Source organism: Bubalus kerabau, chromosome 1 (genome assembly GCF_029407905.1).
Source record: "Bubalus kerabau isolate K-KA32 ecotype Philippines breed swamp buffalo chromosome 1, PCC_UOA_SB_1v2, whole genome shotgun sequence".
NCBI lineage: Eukaryota > Metazoa > Chordata > Mammalia > Artiodactyla > Bovidae > Bubalus > Bubalus kerabau.
The window spans coordinates 165,699,578-165,711,480 of NC_073624.1; the positions used below are offsets into that span (position 1 = coordinate 165,699,578).

The following is an 11,903-nucleotide window of genomic DNA, read 5'->3' on the forward strand; positions in this document are numbered from 1 at the left end:
AGAAAGGCAACGCCAAAGAATGCTCAAACTACCGCACAATTGCACTCATCTCACACACTAGCAGAGTAATGCTCAAAATTCTCCAAGCCAGGCTTCAACAGTACATGAACTGAGAACTTCCAAATGTTCAAGCTGAATTTAGAAAAGGCAGAGGAACCAGAGATCAAATTGCCAACATCCATTGGATCACAGAAAAGCAAGAAAATTCCAGAAAACCATCTACTTCTGCTTTATTGACTATGCCAAATCTTTTGACTGTGTGGATCACAACAAACTGGAAAATTCTTATGGATATGGGAATACCAGACCACCTTACTTGCTTCCTGAGGAACCTGTATGCAGGTCAAGAAGCAACAGTTAGAACCAGACATGGAACAATGGACTGGTTCCAAATTGGGAAAGGAGTACATCAAGGCTGTATACTGTCACCCTCCTTATTTAACTTATATGCAGAGTACATCATGAGAAATGTCGGGCTGGATAAAGCACAAGCTGGAATCAGGATTGCCGGGAGAAATATCAATAACCTCAGATATGCAGATGACCCTACCCTTATGGCAGAAAGCAAAGAGGAACTAAAGAGCCTTTTGATGAAAGTGAAAGAGGAGAGTGAAAAAGCTGGCTTAAAACTCAACATTCAAAAAACTAAGATCATAGCATCTGGTCCCATCACTTCATGACAAATAGGGTAAACAATGGAAACAGTGACAGACTTTATTTTCTTGAGCTCCAAAATCACTGCAGATGATGACTCAGCCATGAAATTAAAAGACACTTGCTCCTTGAAGAAAAGCTATGACCAATCTAGACAGCATATTAAAAAGCAGAGACATTACTTTGACAACAAAGGTCGTCTAGTCAAGGCTATGGTTTTTCCAATAGTCACATATGGTTGTGAGAGCTGGACTACAAATAAGGCGGAGCGCTGAAGAACTGATGCCTTCAAACTGTGGTGCTGGAGAAGACTCCTGAGAGTCCCTTGAACAGCAAGATCAAATCAACCCTGAATACTCGTTGGAAGGACTGACGCTAAAGCCGAAACTCCAGTATTCTGGTCATCTCATGGGAACAGCTGACTCATTGAGAAAGTCCCTGATGCTGGGAAAGATCTAGCACGGCAGAAGAGGTGTCAAAGGATGAGACGGCTGCTGGCATCACTCATGCAATGACATGAACCTGGGCAAACTTCAGGAGATGGTGAGGGACAGGAAGGCCTGCTGTGCTGCAGCCCATGGGGTGGCAAAGAGTCAGACATGACCGGGTAACTGAACAACGACACAGCCAACTAGCAGAGATCCCTCTCCTTCCAGGTTTACCTTATGATTCACTGGTCTAGGTGTGGTCTCCTGACTCGATGAATGCAGGTGGTCGTGACATGATGAGTAATGCAGGTCTTCACAACTTGATGAATGCAGGTCGTCATGACTTGACGAGGGAAGGTCATCATGAGGTGACACAGGCAAAGGTACATTCAGGTTTTTCATATCAGAGTCCTTTCCTTTCTGATCTTCTCCTGAACAAAGAAAAGGAAAGAACTGATTAAATGTAACGGGTTACAGAGGACAGGTTGACACTTAGTGAGAAAAGTCAAGTTACATGAGGGGAACTTTCATCCACTTTTCCATTTTAGAGTCACCTCATCTTAATCTCCTGTATTAATCACTTTTCTCCTTGCTTTGAAAAAATAACTTAGCAAACATGATCCTACCCCTAGGATTTTCCTCAGAAAGTGGATTTTTGAGCAGTCTCTTTGTTCCTGCTTCCATATTACTCAGTAAAGTACTCTTCAGGAAAATTCTAAATATATAGCACCTACAGAACCTGTGCACTGGGATCTATAGAATTCAATTCTTCTGTGTTTCAGAGTCTATTTCTTAGATAAAGAATAGTGTCTTATATAAGTCTCCTTTTTACATTTTGTATTGTTAATAATAAATCAAAAATATGTTAGTGTACATAGAAAGTTGTCTTAGACTTTATTGAAGAATGTCATATAAATAATCCCTAGGAAACTCACTGTTGGCTTTATTTTAAGATTTTTGGTAATTATCTGTTAATTTCACTCCACAGAATCTTTCATAGAAACCAAGGGAGTTATTTTTCTCTGATCTTAGAACTGAGCACTCAGAGTACTGTTTCTTATATCACAGTAAACTTAAACGTTATGATTGAGAAATTTATAACATAGCATATTAAAAAATCAACGATAAAAAGTAAAGCATAGTTAACAAGTACTGTAGAAATGGAAAAATGCATTTCTGAATGTGTCAAAAAAGGAAATCAAATAGAAATTATGAACTATAACATGAATTAATTTTCTAAGTATATATTAAGAAATATCAATGAAACACAACATATTAAAACTAATGTGAAGTAGGTAAGGAAGTGTTTAAAGGGGAAATGTATAGTTGGAAAAACAGTTTTTAAAAGACAGAATAAATGACAAAAATGTGTTTTGTATTCAATCACAAAGGCCAAGAATAACTGAGGAAATCTTGCAAAACAGAAAGATTCATAAAGAAAAATAACACATAGAAAATAAGCTAACATAACAGAATAATCAACAAAATCAAAAGTTGTTTCTCTGAAATCAAAGACTTAAAAATATACAAACTTGTTTCACTACACCTTATAATAGCAAAAATGAAAAAAAAAGCACAATCACAAATCCAACTATCATTTTAAGAACTAAGAAGAAAATTCAATTAGACAAACTTGATTAAATGGAAACTTTTATAAAATTATAAATTATCAAAATCTACTCAAGAACATACAGAAAGTCTGAATAGTATAACTATTTAGAAAGTTAAACCAATAATAAAAAGTCTCACACCCTGGAGGAAAAAGGAATCTGGACCCAAACAGATCCCCAGATGATATTTTATCAAATTTCGAATGAACAAAAATCTCTTTCTTATGGAAACTGTTTTAACAAAAATTTTAAGTACTGATATTTCGTTTATATTAAAAGGTGAGCAAATCCTGACATGAAAACAATGCATGTAAAATACAAGTAAGAAAAATTATAAGCCAAATTCAAAAATGAACATAGCTGCAAAAGTCCCAACTAAAACACTACTAAAGGGTGCAGTAGGAAAAATGCATAGATGAAGGTGTGTCTCAAGAAGTCAAAGGATGCCCAGTTTCACAAAAATCTGTCAATGCAAACTGGCATATTAACAAATGCTAACAAAAGAAAGGACAGAAATCCTATTATCATCTGAACACAAAAAAAATCATGTGAAAAATTCAATAGTATTTCAAGGTAGAAACAGAAGAAAACTTCTTTAATTTATAGACAAGTTTTATCTGATCAAAATACTGAACCAACATTATCCTTAATGGCAAAACTTTAGACACATTCTCATTGTTTTAAAGAAAATATAAGAAAGTCTACTACTTACTTAACATTAAAGACATAATGACTGGGGGAAAAGCAAGTAAATTGTTATCTGCAAATATTGTAATTGTCTACATAGAAAATTAAAGAGACTCCAAGGTCAAATACTAGTAATAATAAGAAAGTCTGACAGAAGAGTTGACATGAGATCAATAAATTAGGATCATTCATAGGCCAACAACCAGATACTGCGACAAAGGAAAATGTGTCATTCACAATAGCAATAAAAATACAAAGTAACTAGAAGTAGACCAAACCAAAAATATATAGTGAAAATAGCAAAATTTTGTTAAGTTACAAAAATAGAATTAATAACCTATATTTCATACAAATGAAAACTCCTATCATAATAATGGTAAGTACCCTCCAAATTAAACCGCAGATTCAATGCAAATCTGATAAATATTCAAGTAGTATGTGTGGAGGTATTTGCGTGTATGTATGTGTGTGTGTGTGTGTAAACAAACTCGGAAACAGAAATCTAAGAACAGGAAAAACAATTCTGGAAAAGGAGAACAGACTGGGTGTGTTTGCCCTATAAGATACCAATACTTATTATAAACTAAAGTCATCAAAACAGTGTGAATTGGTGTAAGGATGGGAAAGCAGGTCAATATAAAGGAACTGAGATTCAAAAACAGTCTTGAGCATGTAAGAGCATCTGCCATTTGATAACGATGGCAGTGCAGATTAGAGTGGGGAAAGCACAAAAATAAATGGGGACAACACAGAAATGCAAAGGATCGTAAGAGACTATTAGCAGCAACTATATGCCAATAAAATGGACAACTTGGAAGAAATGGACAAATTCTTAGAAAAGTATAACTTTCCAAAACTGAACCAGGAAGAAATAGAAAATCTTAACAGACCCATCACAAGCACAGAAATCAAAACCATAATCAGAAATCTTCCAACAAACAAAAGCCCAGGACCAGATGGCTTCACAGCTGAATTCTACCAAAAATTTAGAGAAGAGCTAACACCTATCCTACTCAAACTTTTCCAGAAAATTGCAGAGGAAGGTAAACTTCCAAACTCATTCTGAGGCCACCATCACCCTAATACCAAAACCAAACAAAGATTCCACAAAAAAAGAAAACTACAGGCCAATATCACTGATGAACATAGATGCAAAATCCTTAACAAAATTCTAGCAAACAGAATCCCACAACATATTAAAAAGATCATACATATGACCAAGTGGGCTTTATCCCAGGGATGCAAGGATTCTTCAGTGTCTGCAAATCAATCAATGTGATACACCACATTAACAAATTAAAAGATAAAAACTGTATGATTATCTCAATAGATGCAGAGAAAGCCTTTGACAAAATTCAATATCCATTTATGACAAAAACCCTCCGGAAAGCAGGCATAGAAGCAACATAATAAAAGCCACATATGATAAACCCACAGCAAAATTATCCTCAATGGTGAAAAATTGAAAGCATTTGCCCTAAAGTCAGGAACAAGACAAGGGTGCCCATTCTCACCACTACTATCCAACATAGTTTTGGAAGTTTTGGCCACAGCAATCAGAGTATAAAAAGAGATAAAAGGAATCCAGATTGGAAAAGAAGAAGTAAAACTCTCACTGTATGCAGATGACATGACCCTCTACATAGAAAAACCCCAAAGACTCCACCAGAAAATTACTAGAGCTAATCGATGAATACAGTAAAGTTGCAGGATATAAAATTAACACACAGAAATCCATGCATGAGGCAGGGTGCTCAGGGCTGGTGCACTGGGATGATCCTGAGAGATAGGATGGGGAGGGAGGTGGGAGGGAGGGTCAGGATGGGGAACACATATACACCCATGGCTGATTCATGTGAATGTATGGCAAAACCACCACAATATTGTAAAGTAATTAGCCTCCAACTAAAATAAAAAAAATAAAGTATAGGCTGCACACCAGAAAAATAAAATAAAATAAATGAGGCTGGGACAATTGGTTTACCTACCATAAAAGAAAGATCATATCCCTTCCTCACTGCATAAGATCAAAAATCAAAATATACAAAAGAAAAGAGACTATTTTTATTATTTCAGAGTAGAGACAGATTTTGGAATCATGAAAGCAGAGTTTATATAAGAAAAAACTGATATTTGAATATCAAAAGATAGTATCAAAAAATAAGCATTTACTAGGGGAAAATGATATAACTGATGACGAAATTTATCTAGGATATATAAAGAACTCTTAAAATTCAATAAGAAGAGAAAGCAACTATTACTGATTTGAGAATAGAGAAAATTTACCTCATGTCCTCTGGGAAACTCTTTTAACCACTAAAAAAAAAACTGAGCAATAAGATAGGGTCCTCTGACTGCTGTGGGATACAAGGCTAACACTCCTGATAATGAATGTTAACATTGCGCCTGCTCCCTAAAGCCCTTGCCATTGGATATCGCCGCCACCACTGCCTCACATCCAGATTTAAACAGCACTGAGCTCTTCAAACCTAAGAAGGAGCTTCAAGTGCAACCGAGGTCAGTTACATGGAAAAAATGTCTAGAAGAATTATTAACAGGCAATTCATAGAAGAAGAATACTTAAAGACTAATAAATGTATGAAAAACTGTCCACCATCAGTTAATAAAGAAATGAAAATTAGAATAACCTACCACTGACTTTCACTTCGGCCCATGAGGGATTCAGTGCTGAAAAACTTATTCACAACCAGAAAATAGCACAAAAGTACATGTGACAACAACCTTCAGATTCTGTAAGATAAGCCTGGAGTATCTTATCATGCAGTCAAGTCATTAAAAGCTCGGAAAACAAAAGGATGGGTTATGTCAAAGAGACACAGGAGTCAACCTGAAAGAGCTCCCAAGGGCCCAAACTGGAACATTTTGAACAAAGTAAATAACATAACTAGATTATAATATAAATTATAAAATACATATGCACGAGTCCATACTGATATATGCTACTGCTAAGTCGCTTCAGTCGTGTCCGACTCTGTGTGACCCCATAGACCGAAGCCCACCAAGCTCCCCCGTCCCCGGGATTCTCCAGGCAAGAACACTGGAGTGGGTTGCCATTTCCTTTTCCAAAGCATGAAAGTGAAAAGTGAAAGGGAAGTCACCAGGCCTCCCTGTCCATCACCAACTCCCGGAGTTCACTCAAACTCATGTCCATCAAGTTGGCGATGCCATCCAGCCATCTCATCCTCTGTCGTCCCCTTCTCCTCCTGCCCCCAATCCCTCCCAGCATCAGAGTCTTTTCCAATGAGTCAACTCTTCGCATGAGGTGGCCAAAGTACTGGAGTTTCAGCTTTAGCATCATTCCTTCCAAAGAAATCCCAGGGCTGATCTCCTTCAGAATGGACTGGTGGATCTCCTTGCAGTCCAAGGGACTCTCAAGAGTCTTCTCCAACACCACAGTTGAAAAGCATCAATTCTTCGGCGCTCAGCTTTCTTCACTGTCCAAATCTCATATCCATACATGACCACTGGAAAAACCATAGCCTTGACTAGACGGACCTTTGTTGGCAAAGTAATGTCTCTGCTTTTTAAAATGCTGTCTAGGTTGGTCATAACTTTCCTTCCAAGGAGTAAGCGTCTTTTAATTTCATGGCTGCAGTCACCATCTACAGTGATTTTGGAGCCCAGAAAAATAAAGTCTGACACTGTTTCCACTGTTTCTCCATCTATTTCCCATGAAATGATGAACCAGATGCCATGATCTTAGTTTTCTGAATGTTGAGCTTTAAGCCAACTTTTTCACTTTCCTCTTTCACTTTCATCAAGAGGCTTTTGAGTTCCTCTTCACTTTCTGCCATAAGGGTGGTGTCATCTGCATATCTGAGGTGATTGATATTTCTCCCAACAATCTTGATTCCAGCTTGTGCTTCTTCCAGCCCAGCGTTTCCCATGATGTACTCTGCATATAAGTTAAATAAGCAGGGTGACGATATACAGCCTTGACGAACTCCTTTTCCTATTTGGAACCAGTCTGTTGTTCCATGTCCAGTTCGAACTGTTGCTTCCTGACCTGCATATAGGTTTCTCAAGAGGCAGATCAGGTGGTCTGGTATTCCCATCTCTTTCAGAATTTCCCACAGTTGATTGTGATCCACACAGTCAAAGGCTTTGGCATAGTCAATAAAGCAGAAATAGATGTTTTTCTGGAACTCTCTTGCTTTTTTCATGATCCAGCAGAGGTTGGCAAATTGATCTCTGGTTCCTCTGCCTTTTCTAAATCCAGCTTGAACATCTGGAAGTTCACGGTTCACATATTGTTGAAGCCTGGATTGGAGAATTTTGAGCATTACTTTACTAGCGTGTGAGATGAGTGCAATTGTGCAGTAGTTTGAGCATTCTTTGGCATTACCTTTCTTTGGAACTGGAATGAAAACTGACCTTTTCCAGTCCTGTGGCCACTGCTTAGTTTTCCAAATTTGCTGGTATATTGAGTGCAGCACTTTCACAGCATCATCTTTCAGGATTTGAAATAGTTCAACTGGAATTCCATCACCTCCACTAGCTTTGTTCGTAGTGATGCTTTCTAAGGCCCACTTGACTTCACATTCCAGGATGTCTATTACCAGCCATAAAAAAGGACAAAATAATGCCATTTGTAGCAACATGGAAGGACCTAGAAACCATCATACTGAGTGATGTTAGACAGAGAAAGACAAATATCATATGATATTGCTTATATGTGGAATCTAAAAAAAGGGTAAAAGTGAACTTATCTACAAAACAGAAGTAGAGCATGTAGAAAACAAACTTATGGTTACCTGGAGATGAGTGGGGGGAAGACGTAAATTGGAAGATTGAGACTGACACATACAGACTACTACATATAAAATAGATAACTAATAAAGACCTCCTGCATAGCATGGGGAACCCCACTCAGTACTATGTAATGGCCCATACGGGAAAAGAATCTAAAAAAGAACGGATGTACGTATTAACTGATGCACTTTGCTGCACACCTGAAACTACACAATGTTGTAAATCAGCTATACTCCAGTAAAAAGTTTAAAAATAATAACGTAGTTTGGCTCTTGCTTCGTCTCTCTCTTATTTTGGATTTTAAATTCATCCGTATGTTTAACTTTTCAATTTTACAAAGCATCCTCTTTCCTTGAGAAAAGAGACAATTCACTAAGTGGAAAGAATAAAACTATAAATTACTATAACATTATGTAGTTCTTTTTGAATATAGAAAAATACATTCAGAATCTGAAAAGTTCTACCAATAAACTATGATAATTGTTAATTTTACTTTAATTTCTTTCAAGAAAGCACACCCAGTTGGGTCACTTGCATATTAATTTGCAAGTGTCTTAAGAAAATTAATGACAAATATTCTTTGTATACTGTTTTTTGTCCTTTGCCCAGATGCTAAAACAAAGTCGTGGAGTGCGTAGGATGTAATAGGAAAGAAGGTGAGTCAAATTATATTTTAAAAGATTCCTTTAAAATTTAAATTTCATCAGGTTCTCGAATAGAAGGTCAGAAGATAATTGATAGAATGGTTAGTGCACAGTTAGCTTAAAATGGGAAAAGTATCAAGCAGATTTTTTTAAAAATCCGGTTACACGAAAGGAAATAAATAATCCTGGACAGTAAACACAGCAATGTAAATTAAAGGAAGCTCAAAGCATCATTTCAAAACAAGTAAATTAACCACAATTCTTTTTGCTATGATAACACCAAATCTGGTGAGATTATAGTATAACCAGTATATTGCTGGTAATGTGATTTAAACTCTTCTAATAATAAAAAGTGATACAAAATTCAGATCCATTAGCTCAAGGATCCCCATCTGGAGAATTTATCCTAAAGAATAAATTGGGCTTCCCAGGTGGGGCTAGTGGTAAAGAACCTGCCTGCCAATGCAGGAGACATAAGAGATGCGGGTTCGATCCCTGGGTCAGGAAGATCCCCTTGAGGAGGGCATGGTGACCCACGCCAGTATTTCTGCCTGGAGAATCCCATGGACAAAGGAGCCTAACAGGCTACAGTCCGTGGGACTGCAAAGAGTTGGACATGACTGAAGCGACTTAGCACACATCCTAAAGAAATAATTCAACAAAAGAACAAAATCTATAAATATTATTAATAAATCAATAATAGTATTTATAGTCAAAGGGAACAAAAACTGGAAACAACATACATGTTATGGATAACTAATATCACAATGAGAAAGAAAGCGGCCTCCAGGCCTTTCAGATTGCAAACAGGACCAGAATACTTCTGGAGTCAGACCTGCAAGGCTAGAGCGGCAGCCTGGCAGGGAACGCCCATTGTAGAGCTCTGGCTTAAACCTCTAGCTGGAGGGAGCAGCACCCACACCGATTACAGGGAGGCAGCGTAGAAGAGCAACCAAGGGCTAAGCTGAACAAGGAAGGAGTGAAAAAAGGTACAGGAGAAATGTTGGAAACTGACGGCAAGCTACTAATGTGTGAGGCGTGCACGACAGTGACAACATGGGTCGGCTGGGGACAGTCAGCATCTAATCAAAACACTGCGTTAGTATTATACACAAAATCCTCTTTTTTGTGTTTCTGTGCTTTTATATACTTTCTAAAGTACATAGGTATTTCTGTAATACATATATATTACACCTACAATCAGAAATAAACATTATGTAATCAGAGTAAAATAAAACACAAGAGTCTAATCTTTGCTATTCCCAGCACAGTGGCTTGTTAAGAGATGCAGAATCTTGGGCCCCACCGCAGACCCAGTGGATCAGAATGTGCAGGTTAACACATTCGCAGGTGGTTCATACATATTCGCAGTCTGAGGAGCACTGCCCTGACTCTCCTGCTCCCGCACCCGCCACAGCGCACAGTGCCTAAGAACCTACCAGACGCTGCTGTAGCATTTTCCGGTGAAGACATGCCGTCATTCCCAAAAGAGATGGGTGAAAGGCTTCTCCAGGTACTGAGCCTTGCGTTCTGAGAGTTACATAGACAGTCTAATTAATATCCTGGGGCTGGCACACAATTGTTTTTCACCTGGTCAAACATACAACGTAAAGGAATTTTAGACAACTCGAGTTCCCACAGTTTTAACATATTATTACTCATTTATTTAGTCACTGTTATTCAGCAAATTGAAGGCCGGGAGGAGAAGGGGACAACAGAGGATGAGATGGTTGGATGGCATCACTGACTCAATCGATGGACATGAGTTTGAGTAAGCTCCAGGAGTTGGTGATGGACATGGAAGCCTGGCATGCTGCAGCCCCTGGGGTCGCAAAGAGTCGGACACGACTGAATGACTGAACTGAACTGATTCAGCGAATTAATTCTTTTATGCCAGACTTATTCTGAATTAGGTGCTGGGGACTCATTATTGAAGGATAAAAATTAAGTTCAGAGCCTGTCTTCAAGGAGTTAGTTCATTTTCAACCTATAAAACAGCCCTCACATAGGATAAACATTTTTTTCTCTTCTGATCTTTGCCATAGTAGGCCTGTAAGATGATGTTATATTGTTCCTATTGGTTAAAATTTAGAGGGTTTTGTTTTGTTTTGGTCTGGAGACTTATAGTTTACTTGCCAATGAAATAAAGTGAAACTGTTAATTGCTAAGTCATGTCTGACTCTTTGCCAGCCCGTGAACCATAACCTGCCAGGCTCCTCTGTAGAATACTAGAGTGAGCTGCCATTTCCTAAGCCAGGGGATCTTCCCGACCCAGAGATCAAACTCATCTTCTGCACTGCAGGCAGATTCTTTACCATTCCACTACAGAAATAAGGTTACTATAACTGAACCTAAAAGTTATTATTTTGAAACATATATTTTAAAACTTTATGATACAGTATGTTAAGAATGATTATTTAAAACATGGAAGTAAGGCAAAATCATAGGTGGCATGTCCTTCTAACGTTATACGAGAATGGTGTTTAAAAGGCCCTCCCAAGGATTATTTAATAATATAAAGGGATTGTACTTTGTACAACTCATTATTTACTGTTGATTAAAAGTCCTAGACTTAGTAAGAATACGTGTTAACCTATAAATCTTCATCCTGTAGGGATACAAATAATTTCCGTCTGGATAAAGAAAGATAATACCAAAGATTATAATTTATCGCCCTGTTGGACATAGACCAGGCTTTTAAAATCCGACCCAGCAGTCTCACTCTGACATTTGTTCAGAATACGTATAAAACCTAGAGCCTCGAAATGTTCTCAGGACCACCTTTGTCACCTTCCCAGCTGCTTCACTAATAAATAAACTGAATAAAATCCTTAACACGGTTTCATTTCAAATTTTAGTGAGTTACATTTTAAATTTTTTGAAAATTCTACTTTTATGAAGGGGGGGTAGATTTCTTCTTTTTAAAAGGACATCAGGACTTCCCTAGAAGTTCAGTGGTTAAGACTCTACATTTCTAAAGCAGCAGACGTGGGTTTGATTCCTGGTCAGGGAACTAAGATCTCACGTGCCGTAAGGCCAAACAATAATAAAAGGGCAGCAGTGGCCTTGTGACGGGCACTGAGGCGCTGGGCGTAAGTGGTGAGCCT

The 11,903-nt window shown here is 37.9% G+C and overlaps 1 protein-coding gene across 1 annotated transcript in view; it reads right to left on the minus strand.

The window, feature by feature from the left end:
• Nucleotides 1-10,371, minus strand: part of PTPN20 (protein tyrosine phosphatase non-receptor type 20) — a 53,545-nt gene extending 43,174 nt beyond the window's left edge. The window contains exons 1-2 of the mRNA XM_055566452.1: nucleotides 10,236-10,371; nucleotides 1,317-1,513 (exon numbers count right to left, since the gene is read on the minus strand). Coding sequence (XP_055422427.1) covers nucleotides 1,317-1,513; nucleotides 10,236-10,269 — 231 coding nt within the window. The 5' untranslated portion in view covers nucleotides 10,270-10,371. The remainder of the gene's footprint in view (nucleotides 1-1,316; nucleotides 1,514-10,235) is intronic.
• Between the last annotated feature and the right edge of the window lie 1,532 nt (nucleotides 10,372-11,903).